Below are 19,993 nucleotides of genomic sequence, written 5' to 3'. Positions count from 1 at the left end.
AAACTTATTTTTTTAGATTTGTTTAACTTCAAATATTTATAACACGTCTGTACCATCACTACAACCACCCATAAGCTTGGGAAGATAACCTCATTTTCGTTACTAGTGTCATTTAACTCGCACGCTTTCCGACGTACAAAAATACGAGATGTAACAGTAGCGAAATGATTAAATCGAACAAACTCTATTTATTCTTATTACGTAAGTGAATTCCCTTTCTCAAGTCCAATTCGCGCACCACAGATAGTGTCTAACTATTGGCTAGATAATCAAACAATTAAGATCAAGAATAAATAAGCAACCCAAAATATGGAAAATCTATAGATAATAATTATCATCAAACCAACTTTCAAGTCTTTCGCCACAACCCTAGAATTAAGAAGTTTAGCTACTCATGATTCGATCATAGACAAAAGAATTCATGAATAATCTAGGGTTGAAAAAGATGAAAAATAAAATAAACCTAGAGAGAGAAAATAGAACGGTGGCTTACAAGTCTTTGAATAATCCCAACACACCGTTTTCAGCTAATAAAATGTCTATATATAGTCTAGGGTAAAAACAAAAAAAAATAAGTAAACCTAATCCTAGTCGAACCGGGAAAGCTTGCGAAGAACCCCGCTTTCCTTCCGCATCGTGGAAGGATCGCGCAATGTGCTGAGGCTTCTCGTTTTCCTTCCGCGATGCGGAAGGAAAGCCTGATGATACTGCCTGGGCTAGTTTTTGTCCGCTTTCTTCATGCGATGCGGAAGAAAAACGAACCCTACAGTCGAATTATTTTCCTTTTAGTTCGTCCTTTGTGGTCTTCGACTCGTCACCTCGTCTACTAGTCATATGCTCCAAAATCAATCACTTTAAGCACAATTTTCCATCGTTTGTCTTCATCTTACCTATACACATGAAATATAACGACATAAGTTCAAATACGACGATTGCATCATGAATTAAGCGATAAACGTCATAAGAGTACGATGTAAAATTACACAAAACATGATATTTGTGCCAAATATCATACGTTATATTTAAAAGATGCAAAAAGGTGTATTGTATTGGATACACTTCTGATTTTTGCTTGATATATATAGTGTCCTTCAGAACGTGCTCCTAGCCTACTTCACTTCTCATCTCTCATATTCTTTATTACATTGTGTGCATCATCTCTCTATATAAAATCTTCCTTAGTAGACATGATTAAACCCAAATCTGTACTGGTTCTCTCATTATTAGCCGCTCTCTTATTGTCCCAATACTACAAAACTTCAGCTTCTAATGACATTTCGCCGTCCACTTCCAAACCTCCAAGCCAAAGTCCGCCACTGGCGAAAGAGGGGCAAGTATGTTGCCCTAAAACTCTAGATACTAACGTCCAGATTAAAAGGAGAGCACGAATCATTCCCGTTACTCCAAATACAGGTGCTCGCCCAACTCCAAGGAGATCATCGGCTATTGCAAACAATATATCTTCATTTCAACTGTGTTTACCTCTGTTTTATCTCCTTTCACTTAGTTTCTTCTTGCTCTAAGCAGCTATGCCAGAGTAGAAATATGGTGAAGGCCAACTTGCCGCACAACCAAATAAATGGAATAAACAAAAAGAGAAGGCGAAAAAATGGCAGTTGGTCCTATCTTATTAGGACGATACAAATGAGTTATTTTTGTCTGTTTAAATTTTCTACAGCGTCTTTGGTAGCTTGAATGGTTGTTCATTTATCCTCCTTTTGCTTTAGGATAAAGTGTGGCTTAATTTTCAAGGCATCGAAGGAGCTGTTGCTTTTTACTGTAAGTTGTAATACATGTTACAAGTCAATTTACAGCTGTGAGAGTTATCTATTGCTATTCTAGTCAGTTCTTTATTGGTAATGCAAAGCCAAAGTTTCTTTGTGGATTCTTTTTCCTTACTTTTTTTTCTCCTATATGAAGTGCAAATGTCCCACATAAGTGGAGGAAAGTCTTTCTTTCCTCCTTATATTGAATTGTATGTTGTTGGGTTAGTAAATGAGTTACAACAAGAGATGGGCCTCGCATTCATGAGAATTGGGTTCCGTAGGCAAAAGTGATGAATTCCACACACTCCACCCCTCGTGGTATACGTGAGGCCCAAATTAAATTAAATTCTGCCTTATCCAGATTCATTCCACAAACTTTATTTTGCAGATTTGTAACCTCTGAATTAAGTGACCCATTATTCAAGAATTAATGTCAATAATTATTTTCCTCCATTATTCAGATTTATTGGCATAATTATTTTCTGAACGTTAACTAACATTTCTGATTCTTGACTCTATTTTCATCTACCTATAAAACAAGGTTCAGAGATTTCTTGGAAATACAACGAAAAATACATCTTCTCTTCTACTTAAAAATTAATCTTTTCTTCTGATTTCTAGGAAACAGTTTATGCAAAATCCATACTTCCAGCCAGTAGTGCAAGTTTTTGAAAGTCGTTGTGGAACTTTGGGGAGCGTATCGGGCTAAACGATTTGCACCGTGGTCGGTCTGCTTCAAGGCAGTGGCTTGCCACGACACAACAGTGATTTGATAAGTTGTTTTCCTCTTTTACGTGTTATTGATCTATATTGTTCCCAATTTTACTAACAATTTGAAAGCGATTTTCTACAATACTGATCAGATGACTATTTCTTCGAACAAAACTCTTCCAGATTTTTCAAAGCTTGAACCTTTGAATGGAAACAATTTTAAATGCTGGTCTCAAACCTTTTGATTTTCTTTGAACAATTAGAAGTTGGCTATGTTTTGTTTGATGAATTGCCTGTTTATGTTCCAAATGTTGTTACTGATGTTTCAAACACCATTGGTAGTTCTGCTACTGTTGTTACTGATGATGCTGTTAAAACGAAATTTGAAAAAGATAACAAAACTGTTAGAGACATATGCTGAACCATATGACTAACCCTCTGTTTGATTTATTTGTTACTAACAAATCTGCTAAGGAAATATGGGACAGTTTGGAAAAGAAATATGGTGTTGATGATGTAGGGAAGAAAAGGTATGTTGTTGGCTAGTGAATTAAGTTCTAGATGGTCGACAATAAGCTAATAATGGAACAGGTTCATGGGTATCAAAAATTGACTGCGACTGTTTCAACTGAGGGCATGAAGATGTGTGAGATATTTCAGGCAAATGTTCTGCTTGAGAAATCCCCACCTTCCTGGAGTGATTACAGAAACCAACTGAAGCATAAGAAGAAGGACTTGACTCTTCAGGAACTAATTAGTCACATGAGAACTTAGGAGGCAAATCTTCTCAAAGATAAGATGGAAGCTCTTTCCCTTAATTCTCCTAAAGCTAACCTTGTGGAAACTTCTGGTACTGTTATGAAAGACAGGTTCAAAGGCAAATATAAGAAAGTCCCAAAAAAGGGAAATGGGAAGAAGAAGAATCACTTCAACAAGCCGAGAGCCAAATTCAGAAGTTCAAAGGACCTTGTTTCGTCTGTGGGAAACTTGGTCACAGGGTTGCTCAGTGCAATCAAAGACAAGGGCAAAACTCTAAGCAGGGAGGACAAGGTGTAATCTTGCTAAGGGGAATGAAGTCATTGTTGCTGTGTTCGTGAGACGAATCTGGTGGCTAACAAGACTGATTGGGTGCTGGACACGGGCGATGGAGCTTTATCCTCGCTGATGGAGCTATCATGTTGATACATTCTTAGTCTGGGTGTTAGTATGAATGAAATCCTGTCTCTCTTTGTGTGTATGTGTGTGATTAAGTAAGGATCATGTAGTTGTTGTTTTCAGAATTTCTATTATTAGAGTAATGGTAATTCTATTACGGCATTAATTGAAGATACTACCGGAAAGAACCACTCTACCTCCTAAGTTAGGGATAAGATCTGCGTACACTCTACCTTCCCTTGACCCGGATTTCACTGGGTATGTTGTTGTTGTATTGAAGCTACTAACTGATTTAGATTTGCAGTATACTCAACCAGCCAACTATGAAGAAATTTGATCTCCTCAAAGGTCAACTGCTAGAATCAGGGATAAATAGTGTAGACACCCTAGAGGTCTGTCCTCCCTTATCAGGGATACATCTCTCTTTGGTATTTTCTTTTTCAAATTTTCCTTGTCCTTGGAGATTTGACGTGCTTTTCTCTTCACTCCAGGCTGTTGTCTCCTTGATATTTGACAAGGCTATTCTGGAACCAACATTTTGCCCGATGTATGCCCAGCTGTGTTCTGATCTCAATGAAAAGCTGCCTCCATTTCCTTGTGATAAACATGGTGGCAAAAAGACGTTCCGGCATATTCTATTGAATAACTGTCAGGAGCTATTTGAAGGTGCTGACAAACTGCGAGAAGAGGCGAGGCGAATGACAGGCCCTGAGCAGGAGTCGGAATGTAGGGACAAAGAATGGCTGATCAAAATTCGCACGCTTGGCAATATTAAGCTTATTGGAGAGCTTTGGAAGCAAAAGATAGTCACTGAAAGGATTGTTCATCTCATTGTTCAGGTTGTTAATTGCTTCCTTTTCCTTAGGTCTTTTTGTTTCTTCAATGCGTTAAACTGTACTAATGATTGTCTTTGCTGGTTTTGTTCACAGGAACTATTAGGACAAGATCCTAAAAGTTGTCCAGAAGAAAAGAATATTGAAGCCGTTTGTCAGTTTTTCAACACCATCGGCAAGCAGCTTGATGAGAATCAAAATACAAGGCGCATCAACGATGTGTACTTTAACCGGTTGAAAGAACTATCAACAAACCCTCAGTTGTATCCACGGCTAAGGTTTATGGTTCGTGATGTGCTTGATTTACGTTCCAATCACTGGGTCCCTAAGGGGGAAGAGGTAACGCATCATTCTAACTTGTATTTGTTGCCTTCTCCTTAACAATATTATTAATAGGGAAAAGGGTAAAAAATATACCTCTATTTTGGAAAAAGAGCTAAAAATATTCTCCGAACTTATTTTGGGTTAAAAATACCCTTCCCATTATGAAACTTTTCAAACATACTCCTCTGTTAATAGAAATATCCCTTCCTCCCCAAAAAAACGTTTTTTGACCCGACCCAAACTTATCCGGACCCAAATAAAATAATAACACCTTAGTCCACCAAACAAGACTTAAACGTTCAAATCCATTTCACCAACATTACAGAGAGAGAGAACATTAGAGAGAGAAAAAAAGTGACGGTTCACATCTTTCTATTAAGGTTCCTCCGATTTGCCCTATTAGAACGCTATAAAGGTATGATTCTTAACTACCCAACTTCTATTATGTGTATTTCTCTTCATTTGTTGTAAGTTTTTGAAGTTTTGATGAGTTAGGGTTTTTCATAAATGGTTCCTAAGTTATTATTCGATTTATTTGCAATTTATCGTCTATTAAATTCAATTGTGTCAAACTACTATTTCTGCACCTTCATCTATTTCTTTTTTATGTTTCTTTACTTGTTCTTCTATTAATTCCGCTATCACTCCACTATTCCATCATCATCTAAGAGAACCTTTAGCAGGGGCACTAGATTTACGAATAGAAAATATAATTTCGGCATTAAAGCTACCCCATAACTTTGCAAAATGTCGCAAAATAGTTGTTCGTCACAAAGAACGTGCAATTGTGGTTTGGTTGCAAAAAAATATGATATCCACCACTCCCGCTAATCCGGGAAGAAGATTTTTCAGATGTCCTCGTCCAGATGTGTGTCAATTTAAAAGTTCCTTTTTTTTGTATTGTTGCTAATCTAATTTTGATTGTTGTCGACAGCATTCCTGATGCAGATATTGGGAATGGGAAGACCAAGCTTTACCGGAGAAAGCTTACATACGAAATTTAGAGGAGTTGTTGAAATATGTCAAGATTGAACGGGAAAATTTGAAGATTGAAAAGGAAAATTTGAAGATTGAAATGATCAATTTGAAGAGTGAACATGACAATTTGAAGAATGAAAGGGATTATTTGTCGGAAGTGGTTGCTACCTTGGAGGCAACGAACAAAGCTAGGACATTTGAGGAGAAGTATTCTATTGTGAAATTCAATCTTATGATTTCATGGATTCTTTTTGTTGGGATTTTGGTCGCATTGATGATAAAGTGAATTCGAGATGTAGTGTGTGTTGTTAGTTTTTGATGAAGCTAATATGTATGTGTAGTAGTTTAAGAACCGATGGTTGTTTTCTCTTGGAGGTGTGGTGAATGTAGTAATTTGGATGTAATGTTTGTAAGGTCCTTGTTTGTAATGTATGGATGTGGAACTCTTTCAATTTTAATGCATATGGTTTCGTTGAACTTTTCTCTTATCCCCCTTTTTTGAACTTTTCAATTTTAATGCATATGGACTCTCTCAATGTCAAGTGCAACTTATGTCTTTTGCCTGAACATTTCCAGTAGCATGCTTGCTTTAACTACCTCGTATGTTTGTAGAACATGGTCGTAGCAAGGTGGTTTAAAACATTTTTAAGCAAATCAGTAGACATATTCACGGAGAGATGAAAGTAAAGCAAGTTTTGGCCAATCCTCATGACAGTCATTCTCACATACCTTGGCCTGAGAACATGAAGACTATCAAAATTGTTCATAACTATGAGATTTTGAAAAGAGAAGCTTGGCATCTAGACTAGAACAAATTATTCCATGAACACTGTCCCTATAAAATACAAAAATAAGATGAAGCCTCTGGTGCTTAGCCAATTTATTAGCAGCATGAACTTCAATATCACATTTTGCATACAAAGTTGACTCATCAATATCACATTAGCTTGAGCTTTCTCACACACATCACACTGAATCTTTTTTTGTGATGACAAAAATAGTCTGTGCTAAGTGATGACAAGAATAGTTTAGGACCAAAAGAAAGATACAACTGAGGTATAGTTCCCACATCTACAAACTGCAACAAGATACGAAAATAAGCAAATGGCCATAAATAAGTTAATAAAATCACTCTGGTAACATTGCAGATTTAATGCATATGGACTCTTGTCCATTTTGTGCAATCAAGATCGAAATGGAACAGTAGTATACTTGAACCAGATCAGCAGCAAAACTGAACCAAACCAGATCACCAACTGAACCAGAATAGGACACTAAACCAAAACAAATCAGTAGTATACTTGAACCAGATCAACAACCAACTGAATCAAACTGAACCAAAATAGAAGGAAAAAGCATTATACTAACAACTTCATATATTAATTGGGCAGCAAATCTAAAAGTTTGTTCATTACATGAGGGATGTCATGTTATAACCCCAAAAAGATGCAACAAAAAGTGATAAAAGGACATCCCATTGCCACAATCAACTACTAAACCATGCAACATAAGTTTGTGCCATCAATGACACTAATTACATCAATGAAAGTTTTAAAGTTTTCACCAAAATACACCAAGTTCCAGTTGGTACATCACTCCTTCACTGATGTGCCTTGCCATTACCCTTCCTTGCCTTAATTTTCTCCACTCTTATCTGCTCCGACTATCTTCCAGTAACAGATACATTACCATTCGATGAGAGACCTTTTGGTGCAGACAACTCACTTGGTTTGCTCAAAACCTCTAGCATCACCAATGAGGTTGATTTGTCTTGATCCAATTAGTATGGGTTGCTTCTGTCTTTGTTGGAGTCTAGACTTCAACTCTGACACACCTCTTGGCCTCAATGGTAGATCTTCTCCAAGTTCAAGTCCAGGATATTCAAAATCATGATCGCTGGGGGATGGATCAAATATGGACAGACTTATTTGAACCCTTGGAGTTGGCATAAACACACCTTGTGTAGCTTGACTTGATGAACTGTTTTGACTAGGTTGTGGAGCTAACGAGGGCAAGTCATCCACTGTTGAGGTCCATCTACAACTTCTTCATCGACTAGTCTCATTTGCCTGTTCATTGGTTGCTTGTCCTTGCTTGGCCTCTTCATTAGTTGTTTGTTCTTGCTTGGTCTCTTTGTTGGCTGCTTGTCCTTCTTACCCGTCAACTGACCACTCTTAGAAGTGCCTTCACCACTCATTTTGTCCAACTGATAAAAGAAGAAAAAAATCAAAAAGTTAAAAAAATAAAATCACATTCTAAAACAATTGACTACTAATTTAAATAGAAAGATTACCTTTCCACAACCCCTAGCATTATGTCCAATAAGTCCACAAGTTGAACATGTCATAACTCTTTCTCTCCTTGGTGCAACCCACCCAATTTGCCTCTTAAGTGCTTCATGTTTGTCTCTTTTACTCTTCTCTCTAGGTCTACCAGCCATGTTTACCAAGGGTGGTGGTTCCATTGCTTCTGCTTGATCTATTTTCCAGAACTTTGGTCCTGGAACTGGTTGTAACTTGTGATGATAAGTCAAGAGATATGCTTCTTTTGAGTATCACCGATGGATCTCCTTCGAGGGATCAAGCTTCTTTTAATGCAGTGCCTTGATTATATGAGGAGATGGGTGTCACGCCCCAAAACCCACCCTAGGCGTAACAGGCATCCGATGCTATGAACAACACCGAAAGCACCTTATAAAATTAATAAATGTCAAGCCCTTTTTCGATAATCTTTCATTATTTTATTAAACAAGTGATAAATAACTAAATAAAATTTAAGATTATATAGATGAATATTTATGAACGTGGCAATGCCTCAAAAAGTCATAGGAGACTTCAACATCTACTCACAATATGACACTTGTCTATGGAGCTTCTAAGAGACATAAATGATATTCTAACTTTGGGACGCAGCCTGGAAACTTAAACCATAAAACTAGATAGATGGGGTGTCCCACGAACAAGAGTGTGGGCTCACCAATAAGTCTGGAAAGCAGCAAGTTCTCCTACTCCGAGCAAGTTCTCCTACTCCGTACGCGTATCACGAACCTGCCCTTCTTCGTTACCTAACATACCATTTAAAACAGCAATGGTATGCCTAAGTACTGGGTACTCAGTAAATGCCTAAGGGGCAATAGTTAACAAAGCAAGATATGATGAATAAAATCAATAAACTGATATCAATGAAAATAACAGTTCAAACCCAAGAATAAAGTAAGTTAGCAACATTAAAGAGTCATCAGAGAATCCAAAAATGAAGAACATATTAACTTAACTCCTTACGATACACCATGTCAAGTTTTTCACTTACGAATTCAATATCACCACAAGCCACACACAGGCAACAAAATATCAATCTTTCAATACTCTGGTTAAGAAGACACTGAGGCTAATCGTCCTCTGGACTAGCACAGCAACAGATGCATTGGACGACATGCCTCGGAGGTCAATCATCCTCTGGACTGGCACAACAATACTTGTATCGGTACGTTAGGATCCACCCGAATGGATTCATATAGCTAATATATCATCTTAATACTAGTTTTTACACATTCACACCTAACTCAGATTTTTATGGGGTGTTACAATGGGATTCTAGTGAGGTCCCACACCCTGCAAGTGCACTTCTTATTAGACGAATTGACAATGTGCTTGTCATTCTCTTCACTCCCCTCAAACCCATAATCACCATTGAAATGTAAAGTACACCTATTAGCAATCTTCTGAAATTCATTGTACATTTCTATAGATTCTGGACTCCATTCAGTAGCCCAAGTCAACACCTCTTCTTCATTGTTGCTCACCATCTCCATCACCTTTATTCTTATTTCCTCAAGCATCCCAATGATACCTTTGTGTCTAGGTACCAATATCCAGGAGTTAGAATGATTCAACCAAATTATTTTCCACTTTCTGGTTCTTGCAACTGTGTCAAAGAAAGTCCTACACCAAGTTTCTATTTGGTAGTCCAACAAGTGGTCTTTGGCTTCTTCTGACAAATCACCCAATGTCTTCAGATGACCATCCAACTCCTCTTTATAGGTGCTCCATGCACACCACCAAAGAACCTTAGTCATTTTTTTTGGTTTTCTTCCCTTTCTTTCTCCAATTAGCTTCTATGTGTTTCACACAAAACCTGTGCAAAGCAGCAGGTAGAGCTTGTTGGATTGCTTCAATTAGTCCCTGATTAAGAATCACAATTGAAAAAAATTAAGTCATATATAAAATAAAACAGTGAATGAAACAGTGCACTGTTTCAGTCATTAATATGTAAAAAAAAAAAAAGTAAAATAAATATTTACCTTTTGCATGTCTGAGATTAATGTTATCCCTTCTCCATTGTTGAGGTTCAGAGATTTCTCGAGCAATTCCAAGAACCAAAGCCAAGTAGCTTTGGTTTCTTTGTCCACAACAGCCCAAGCAATGGGATAAAAGTGGTTCATTGAGTCTTGAGCAACAACAGTTAACATTTTACCTTTGGCTTTACCTTTCAAAAAGGTCCCATCCAAGTCAATAAAGGGTCTCAGTCCTGCCCTAAACCCCTTCTTCAGAGCATCAAAACAAATGTACATCCTCAAAAATCTTCTTTTGCCTTCCGCAAGTGTAGCTTTTGAAACCTTGAGGATGATATCACTTCCAGGATTACTCTCCTTCAAGGCATTTACATATCCAACAAGCTTTTGTAATCATCAACGAAAATACCTTCCAAATCTTCCAAAATCATTCTTTTGGCTTTCTTAGCCTTACCAAAGGAAGCATTAATGTTAAGTGGTCGTTTGGTTTGAGGTATAAAATGGGTTATGCCAGTACTAATTTTTATACCACGTTTGGTATAAGGTATAGATTTATCCCGGGATTATTTTATACCTTGTACCAAACGTGGTATAAAAATTAGTGCTGGAATAACTCAACTTATACATTCTTAACCCACTTATACTGGGATTATTTTATACCATCTATACCATCTTTCAGATGGTATAAAATAATACCAACTGATGGGATAAATTAGTCCCGGGATTGTAATCCCGGGACTATTTTGACTAGCAACCAAACGACCACTTAAAGTTTTAAGATCAGCTCTCATATCTTTAATCTTATATTTGGGGTTACCATGCACCTTTTCCTTGAAGTAGTATACAATTGTTGTTGCCTTAGCACTATGGTTTTCAAAGGAGGTAACATATCATTCTACCTTGTATTTGTTGCCTTCTGTTTGATTGTTTTCCAGCAACATTTGTTTGTTTATTAACACCCTATTTGGATGGTCGTTCCCCATGGAAGTCGAGCATTAGATTTTCTCCATGTTTGCTGATGGGAGAGGTTTTTAATTTGGAGTGGGATCCGACGGTTTATGGGACGGGCACGGGTATTTTTATGTTGGGTTGGTTCTTCCTCTCAGATGATGCCATGTGGCGTCTCTGTCAAACTAAGGGTATATTTAGAACTTTACCGAACGGTAAGGGTATGTATGGCGAAAAAGTATAACAGGGGATTAAGTTCCACAATAAAATAAAGCAGAGGGGCATATTTGACCCTTTTCCGTATAAATTTTACAATCATATTATTTATCTCATATTATTGTACTAGGATTGTTTATGCTGTGGATAATTATGAAGTTGTAATACAAAAAATATTATGCGTAGATTTCGTATTTTAGTAAAACTTTTATATTTGTATTGTCAATACACGTTTTATTTCGCATCTACAAAAGTTTCTTTATAACTTAATAGTAGTATTCATTTAATACATCTACAAAGATTTCATGGAATTGCCATACGGAGGTTATCGTTTCTTATATGGTCAACCAAGGGCAACATTACTTATACCAATACGAGGATATTTACTTTAAGATCACTCCTATCAAACACCAAGAGGTTATTTGGTTAAGCTTATAAATTAGTCAAATTAGCTTCTACATCTTCCGTCCCAATTCATGTGACATTCTTTTTTTTTTTCGGTCAATCTAAAAAAAAAATGAAATCTTTCTATGTTACTTAACAATTTTACTTTAAATAGGTTATTATTAATAAGATGATATATATATATATATATAGACCACAAATTTTATAAATCTTTTTTATTTCTTTAATTTTGTACTCAAGACAGAGGGAGTAATACTTTTTGACTTATTTCCGTGTTTGATAATCTCAAAATTACTTATAACTAGTAAGTTGATCACCTTCTACTTCAACACCTAAATGTATTTTTTATACTTATCCGCTAATTTTAATCAGCTAATTCAAACTTGCTGTACATTAATTATTGGTGAAGTGATTAAATGACCCTCTATAAATTAATTTTGTAAAGACCCCTTTTAACTAATTTCTTTTTATTTTACACCTCATTTTTTTTTTGGTTTGGGGGGGGGGGGGGGGGGGGGGGCGCTTTGCGCGTTTCTTCTCTATTTATAAGCAAGCTACTCCCGCCAATTCCCAATAGAGTAATGGAGATAGTGAGATCAGAGCAACTCAGATGAAATGCATGTCCAACCGCTGGTTTCATGTTATGTGCTGCATATCCCAACGCCTAGTAAAGTGCCAATAGCCCATTTCATAAACAAGCTACTCCCGCCAATTCCCAATAGAGAAATGGAGAGAGTGAGATCAGAGCAAGCAAAGAGAAACTCAGATGAATCCCTTAAACTCGCTGTCGCAATGGCGATCGTCCAATCAAAACTCCTCCATAAACCTCCACTGCCACCTCAGCCTTCTTACTCCGATGATGCTCTTAAATATAAACGAAAAGTTCGATATCACTTTCCTTTGGTTTGATACATATTTAATGGAAACAAATCAGCTTTCATATAATGAATGATGATTGGTTTGTTATACTCCGATCTTCCCATTTTATGCAACACTATTGGATTGGGTTTGAGTTTCAGATGTTAATTTGACTTGAACGAATTTGAATTCTTAAAGCAGTGCCAAATTGTTAAGTGAATTTGAGTTCTTGAAAGTTGTATAAAAGATGCTATTGGTAGAACGGTGTCGAACGTTTTTGGACATTTCAAAATAAGTGGAGTATCATAAATTTGGACCGAGGGGAGTAATATTTGCCATTAAACTATCTGCTTAGTGTAGAAAGACACCTTGATTTTTTTCTCCAGCAGAGCCTAAAAAATGGTTGTTCTCACACGGCATAGATTATGTAAAATGCTTCTAATTATTTTGGATGGATGCTGAACGATATTTGTAAATAAATTATTTATCTTAGATGGAATCAACTTTTGTTAAGATGATTTCAAAGAGCTTCATTGAATCTAATTCTTATTAGTTCAAAATAATATGTATGGCATTGAATAGTTAGAAGCAAAGACCATTGAAGTCACAAGAGGGACAGACCCTTATGGCCTTCTTATCATTGGACTGATAGTTTAGTTGGATCATGAGCTTGAAGTTCAGAGCAATTAAAAGTGATTTTTGCTCTTCGACAGCATTATTTTTAATATTAAATTCCTCGATGTAACTTACTTGTATTTCCTTCTACATAGCTTCTTAACTCTTGATTCCATAATGCATATGTGTCAGAAAATCATCACTTTGACACTGCTGTCTAGTTCCATATTCAACACCTGATTCATAAGATCGGAAATGAGGCTTTTGTCGGCCTGCGTCTAATATTTGCGGTTTCTCAAAGAATTTCTGTAGTGGCAGAAAGTTTGCTCTTCATGGATCCATTTGATGAAGCCTTTCCTGTTGGGTCCATCCCCTAATTTTAGGGAAGAAAACACTTTCCTTGTTTTGAGGAAGAAAACACTTTCCTTGTTTTGCGGAAGAAAACATTTTTCTTGTCTTTGGCAAATTGTCAAGTGCTTGCTTGAGTCACTAATGACATCAATAGGTTCATCTCATACCTATAAATAGGGAAGCTTTCTCATTTGCTAGATACACCAAAAATTGAAGAAGACAACACATCCCAAAGAGAGAAAAATCTAAGAGAAATACTCTTAGTGAAAGACCTAAGTAAGAAAAGGTCTTTGAGAGAATTTTTAGTAAAAATTCTTGAGTGTAATTGGGATTGGGGTTGTGAGGTTGAGTGTTGTAAACACTTGTAATATTTCTTCTTTAATAAGATCTGCAGCAGCAACGTGGACGTAACTCTCACATTGAGGGTGAACCACTATAAATCTGTGCGTGTTATTTATTCTTCGCTTACATCACGGCGTAAGTAGGTTCTGTCTAAGGAGGTTGGTATTTAAGCGGTTCAGTTGTGACCCTCCAATCTTTCCTGGGAACCTGCTTACAAAGGTCGGATTTGGGATTCAAATCCTAACAACTGGTATCAGAGCAACAGGTTGTGTTGTGATTTAGAAACGATGGGAGGCGAAGATGGTACAACACACGGCATCGGTAAATTCGATGGTACAGATTTTGCGTTCTGGAGAATGCAAATTGAAGATTATTTATATAGCAGAAAGCTTCATGAACCTCTGAGTCCGAAACCAGAGGAGATGAAGCAAGCAGATTGGAATCTCCTCGACAGACAAGTTCTAGGAGTCATTCGGCTGACGCTGTCAAAGAACGTTGCTCACAACATGGCAAAAGAGAAGACCACCGCAGATATGATGAAGGTATTGTCTGACATGTATGAGAAACCTTCGGCAAATAATAAGGTATTTCTCATGAAGAAACTATTTCATCTAAAGATGATGGAAAATGCTCATGTTGCTGCACACGTAAATGAATTCAATACCATTGTAAATCAATTGTCATCGGTAAAAATTGATTTCGATGATGAAGTGCAAGCTCTAATTTTGTTGGCATCCCTACCAAATAGTTGGGAGCCAATGAGAGCAGCGGTTAGTAATTCTGTCGGCAGTGGCAAACTAAAGTTCAACGATGTTAGGGATCGTATCCTTGCTGAGGAGGTGCGCAAGACAGATTCTGGAGAGGCATCGACGAGTTCTGCTTTTAATGTTGAAAACAGAAGCAGAAATTATGACAGAAACTACAACCGAAATAGGGGCAGATCGAAGTCAAGGAATGGCAGGGGTCAATCCAGACCAGGACGAACACTTGAGTGTTGGAACTGTGGAAAACCAGGCCACCTCAAGAAGAACTGCAGGGCGCCAAAGAAGGAGGACAACAAGAGGGCTGGAATCAACGCCGCTACGGAAGACATTGGCGATGTGTTGTTGCTATCGGTTGACAGCCCGATAGACTCTTGGGTGCTTGACTCAGGAGCGTCCTTTCATACTACCTCACATCATGATATAATGACAAACTACGTGGCTGGGAATCTCGGCAAAGTTTATTTAGCCGATGGAGAGCCGCTAGACGTTGTTGGCACGGGAGACATTAATTTGAAGATGTCAAATGGATCCTCGTGGAAGATTACAAAAGTTAGACATGTTCCAAAGCTGATGCGAAACCTGATCTCAGTAGGTCAGCTTGATGATGAAGGATATGATCTCAACTTTGGTAATGGGTCTTGGAAGGTGGCGAAAGGTGCTATGGTAGTTGGTCGAGGAAAGAAGATTGACACTCTCTACATGACGACTAGCTGTCGTGATACTGTTGCTGTGGTTGACAACACAAAGAAGACAGATTTGTGGCATTGTCGGCTGGGGCATATCAGCCAGAAGGGAATGAAGCTGCTGGTGACAAATGGCTTAATTCCGGAGCTGAAGACGGTGGACCTTCATACGTGTGAGAGCTGCATTCTCGGAAAACAAAAGAGAGTAAGCTTCTCAAATGCAGGCAGGAAGTTGAACGTTGAGAAGCTGGAATTGGTGCACACAGACGTGTGGGGACCTACCACTGTCCCCTCTCTTGGAGGATCACACTACTACGTGACCTTCATTGATGATTCAACCAGGAAGGTATGGGTTTATTTTATGAAAAATAAATCCGATGTGTTTAGTGTATTCAAAAGATGGAAAGCCATGGTCGAGAATGAAACAAACCTCAAGTTGAAGTGTTTGAGGTCCGACAACGGCGGAGAATACACCGATGGTGATTTCAAACGGTATTGTGCCGATAATGGGATCAAGATGATGAAGACTATTCCTGGAACGCCGCAACAAAATGGAATAGCTGAAAGAATGAACCGAATGTTGAACGAGCGTGCTCGGAGTATGAGAATACACTCTGGACTGCCCAAGACATTCTGGGCAGATGCAGTCAATACCGCGACCTTCTTAATTAACCGAGGACCGTCAGTTCCCATGGATTTCAGAATTCCAGAAGAAGTCTGGAGTGGTAAGAAGGTAAATCTTTCATTTCTGAAAGTGTTCGGCTGCTTATCATATGCTCATAATGATGATACGGCTAGAAGCAAACTTGATCCAAAATCAAAGAAGTGTTACTTTATTGGTTATGGTGACACCGAGCTTGGGTACCGATTTTGGGATGAACAAAATAGGAAGATCATCCGAAGCAGGAATGTTGTCTTCAACGAAGAGGTACTATACAAAGACAAGCTGCAAAATAATTCAGAATGTCAGGACAAGGAATCGGAAATAGTCGATTTGAGGGACTTCCCGACACCTGAGCCGTAGCCAGGTACAACCGAGGCAGAGGAACAAACAATCCGAGAAGGTGCTGATGAAAGTGCTGATTTTGAAACAAATGAACAGACGCCAATCACAGAGTTGCGTAGATCATCCAGGATCAGGAAGCCGCTTCACAGATACTCTCCATCCCTCAACTACATTCTACTCACTGATAGAGGGGAGCCGGAATGTTATGAAGAAGCAATGCAAGTCGATGAATCGACCAAGTGGGAGCAGGCAATGAAAGATAAGATGGATTCACTATCGGCAAATCATACATGGGAGTTAGCCGAGTTGCCAAAGGATAAGAAGGCATTGCAAAACAAATGGGTTTATCGGATAAAGGAAGAACCCAATGGAAGCAAGCGTTATAAAGCAAGGCTGGTTGCAAAAGGGATTTCAACAAAAAGAAGGCATCGACTATACGGAGATCTTCTCTCCCGTAGTCAAGATGGTGACTATCAGAACTGTTCTTGGACTGGTAGCAAAGGAAAATCTACATCTGCAACAACAGATGGACGTGAAAACTGCATTTCTTCACTGTGATCTAGACGAGGAAATTTACATGCGACAGCCGGAGGGATTCAAAGTCAAAGGAAAGGAGAATTTGGTGTGCAAGCTTCAAAAGAGTCTGTACGGACTAAAACAGGCTCCAAGACAGTGGTATTTAAAGTTTGACAGCTTTATGAAGAAAGCTAATTTTTCAAGGTGCGAGGCAGATCACTGTTGTTACTTCAAGAAATTTGAAGACTCGTACATAATACTGCTACTCTATGTCGACGACATGCTAATCGTAGGAGCGAACCTACAAGAGATTGATCGGTTGAAAAAAGGGTTATCGGAAGAGTTTGCAATGAAGGATTTGGGAGCTGCAAAGCAAATCCTTGGGATGAGAATCGACTGAAGCAAGGAGGGCATCAAACTCTCACAAGAAGAATATGTGAGGAAAGTTATCAAAAGGTTCAACATGCATGATGCCAAGCCAGTCAGCACTCCCTTGGCTGAACACTTTCGGTTGTCAAAGGATCAGTCGCCGACAACCGAGGATGAGAAGAAGCAGATGGACAAGATACCTTATGCATCTGCAATCGGTAGTCTTATGTATGCAATGATATGTACAAGGCCAGACATTGCACATGCAGTGGGAGTTGTCAGCCGATTTATGAGCAATCCGGGAAAGCAACACTGGGAGGCTGTGAAGTGGATATTCAGATATCTGAAAGGCAGCTCGAGTTCAGCTCTGTATTTCCGAAAATCAGAAACAGGATTGCAAGGGTATGTTGATGCTGACAACGGTGGCGATGTTGATAGCAGAAAGAGCACATCCGGGTATGTTTACACCTTCGGAGGTACTGCAATCTCTTGGGTTTCCAAGTTGCAAAAGATAGTAGCTCTCTCTAGTTGTGAGGCTGAGTACGTTGCTGTGACAGAGGCCACAAAGGAAATGATATGGCTACAATCTTTTCTGCGGGAATTGGATCAGGACCACGAGGGAAGTGTGCTATATTGTGATAGCCAAAGTGCCATTCATTTGGCAAAGAACCCGGTCTATCATGCTCGAACGAAGCACATACAACTCTGGTACCATTTCATTAGATCAGCTTTGGAAGATGGAGCGTTAGTGCTTGAGAAGATCGCAGGGAGTCAGAATCCAGCAGACATGCTGACAAAGGCAGTGACGATAGACAAACTGAAGCTATGTTCAGCTTCAGTTGGTCTGCACGAAGTATGAAACTAGGAAAGAGCTGCTGCATCGATCAAAGTGTGAAGACAAATTAAAATTAGCCTTCAAGTGGGAGATTTGTTGGGTCCATCCCCTTATTTTAGGGAAGAAAACACTTCCCTTGTTTTGAGGAAGAAAACACTTCCTTTGTTTTGAGGAAGAAAACATCTTCCTTGTCTTTGGCAAATTGTCAAGTGCTTGCTTGAGTCACTAATGACATCAATAGGTTCATCTCATACCTATAAATAGGGAAGCTTTCTCATTTGCTAGATACACCAAAAATTGAAGAAGACAACACATCCCAAAGAGAGAAAAATCTAAGAGAAATACTCTTAGTGAAAGACCTAAGTAAGAAAAGGTCTTTGAGAGAATTTTTAATAAAAATTCTTGAGTGTAATTGGGATTGGGGTTGTGAGGTTGAGTGTTGTAAACACTTGTAATATTTCTTCTTTAATAAGATCTGCAGCAGCAACGTGGACGTAGCTCTCACATTGAGGGTGAACCACTATAAATCTGTGTGTGCTATTTATTCTTCGCTTACATCACGGCGTAAGTAGGTTCTGTCTAAGGAGGTTGGTATTTAAGCGGTCCAGCTGTGACCCTCCAATCTTTCCTGGGAACCTGTTTACAAAGGTCGGATTTGGAATTCAAATCCTAACATTTCCAAGTATGCATAACTGTATGTACATAATGTAAGTCCCACGAGCTTGTATATAGTCTATAAACTCGTGTTTATCTGGCTCAATTGTTCTTTTATGCTTTTGTTTTGTTTTTGTTTTTAACTTTTTTAGCACATAATAGACGGCCGCAGAAGGGGACGGGAAGGGAGAAGGGGCAGGAGAGTCAAACTCACACCTATTCTGTGGGAGATTCCCACTGGTACCTCTAGGCTATAAGCCTTGAGTGTGTGCGTCATGTTTGTTAAATGTCGTTTTCCTTCACTCCTTGAAATTTATTTCTTTGTTGGTGATAATGGATGTACATTATTTTGGTCCTTACTCTTGACGAAATTTCTTTTCCTCTGTTTTCATCCACTTGTCCCTCCAGACTTTCCTGATTTGAAGGTGCTTTTAGGCTGAGGAGTTGGAATTTGTTCCTTTAGATTTGGAGTTTCTACAGGGAGTTTGACATTTACTTTTGAGTTATTTATTTCATTCTTTCTTTTGTCAGTTCAGCTAATATAAAGTTTAAAATGATTGAATCTGTATGCGGTATAATCATATTTCCTTCTAGTATCCTCTAGTGGAGTGATTGCTACTGTATTTTGAGGTCGTCTTGGCAATCTTATTTATTGTAAATGGTGGTTTAGCTGCAGGATTACTTGGCGCGTGCCCCCTAGTATTTGCTTGTTACTGCATCCAGATTTTGCTTTCTTTTTATTTTTCATTTGTTTTTGTATATTAGTTTTCACGAATTTTCATGAAACTGCAACATTAAAAGGAAATAAAAATACTTTTTACTTAATATATGTTCTCAATTGCAGGATTCAGCTTATCGAATTTCTGGTTTCAGATTATTTGCTAACCTGGTCAAACGCTGGAGATTTTGACATAAGTGAGCTTGTTTTAATCACTTGAATACTATAACACATTTGCTCTCCTTATAACCTATTTCCTCTCCTTCCATCGGGTCCGAGGCAGTTCTGCCTCCTGCTGAGGGAATTTCAAATTGATAGGCAATTGGTCCTAAACATATTGCATGTGAGATATATGCCCACAAGAATAATTAGCAGGCTTCCACAAATGACCTATCTGGTGAAGGATCTTTTTCACACTGTTAATGACGGAAATGGACCTAACTTACCCATACGTTTGGTTTACTCTGTAGGGCTTTTTGAAGAATGGGTTGGATCAATTCTCCACAGAAGAAAAGCGCTGGAACTACTGGAGAACAGGAATTCTCTTTATGTACTGTACATAGATCGTGTGATGGGAGTTGTGGCCAAACAAGTGGGACAGTTGCCATTTCTGCAGAAGCTAAACCCACATATTCTTGAGAACTTGTTTAGCTAA

The 19,993-nt window shown here is 38.4% G+C and overlaps 2 protein-coding genes and 1 pseudogene across 7 annotated transcripts; 2 read left to right on the top strand and 1 right to left on the bottom strand.

Moving 5' to 3' along the window:
- The first annotated feature begins 1,099 nt into the window (after nt 1–1,099).
- LOC132602921 (eukaryotic translation initiation factor-like) lies at nt 1,100–6,247 on the top strand. 6 transcript variants are annotated; one of them, XM_060315735.1, is made up of 6 exons: nt 1,101–1,413; nt 1,728–1,779; nt 2,388–4,024; nt 4,124–4,471; nt 4,562–4,804; nt 5,724–6,247. In XM_060315735.1, exons 3-6 carry the CDS (start codon nt 3,956–3,958, stop codon nt 5,730–5,732), a joined length of 669 nt encoding a protein of 222 aa, XP_060171718.1. In that variant the 5' UTR covers nt 1,101–1,413; nt 1,728–1,779; nt 2,388–3,955; the 3' UTR covers nt 5,733–6,247. The 6 variants fall into 6 exon arrangements, with proteins under 6 accessions (XP_060171719.1, XP_060171718.1, XP_060171720.1 ...); XM_060315736.1 differs by having other exon boundaries at nt 1,100–3,677; nt 3,937–4,024; XM_060315737.1 differs by lacking the exon at nt 1,728–1,779.
- Nucleotides 6,248–9,347: 3,100 nt separating this feature from the next.
- On the bottom strand, nt 9,348–11,041 carry LOC132602769 (uncharacterized). The gene is made up of 4 exons (XM_060315540.1): nt 10,958–11,041; nt 10,068–10,415; nt 9,902–9,948; nt 9,348–9,810 (listed from the first exon to the last, which is right to left on the bottom strand). The coding sequence occupies exons 1-4, from the start codon at nt 11,039–11,041 to the stop codon at nt 9,348–9,350; spliced, it is 942 nt and encodes a 313-aa protein (XP_060171523.1).
- A 35-nt stretch (nt 11,042–11,076) lies between these two features.
- LOC132602768 (protein MULTIPOLAR SPINDLE 1-like) lies at nt 11,077–19,993 on the top strand (annotated as a pseudogene).

This window comes from Lycium barbarum, chromosome 7 (assembly GCF_019175385.1).
Source record: "Lycium barbarum isolate Lr01 chromosome 7, ASM1917538v2, whole genome shotgun sequence".
Classification (NCBI taxonomy): domain Eukaryota; kingdom Viridiplantae; phylum Streptophyta; class Magnoliopsida; order Solanales; family Solanaceae; genus Lycium; species Lycium barbarum.
This window is presented reverse-complemented; position numbering and strand designations above follow the sequence as displayed.

What these genes read in the sequence shown, in the direction of transcription:
- LOC132602921 (XM_060315736.1), top strand. Translation starts at nt 3,956, where the DNA reads ATGAAGAAATTTGATCTCCTCAAAGGTCAACTGCTAGAATCAGGGATA. An exon ending in ATAGTGTAGACACCCTAGAG is followed by an intron (nt 4,025 to 4,123) that starts GTCTGTCCTCCC and finishes TCTTCACTCCAG; the next exon opens with GCTGTTGTCTCCTTGATATT. An exon ending in TTGTTCATCTCATTGTTCAG is followed by an intron (nt 4,472 to 4,561) that starts GTTGTTAATTGC and finishes TTTTGTTCACAG; the next exon opens with GAACTATTAGGACAAGATCC.
- LOC132602769 (XM_060315540.1), bottom strand. Translation starts at nt 11,041, where the DNA reads ATGGGGAACGACCATCCAAATAGGGTGTTAATAAACAAACAAATGTTG. An exon ending in CAGAAGGCAACAAATACAAG is followed by an intron (nt 10,416 to 10,957) that starts GTAGAATGATAT and finishes AATGCCTTGAAG; the next exon opens with GAGAGTAATCCTGGAAGTGA. An exon ending in TAATCTCAGACATGCAAAAG is followed by an intron (nt 9,949 to 10,067) that starts GTAAATATTTAT and finishes ATTCTTAATCAG; the next exon opens with GGACTAATTGAAGCAATCCA.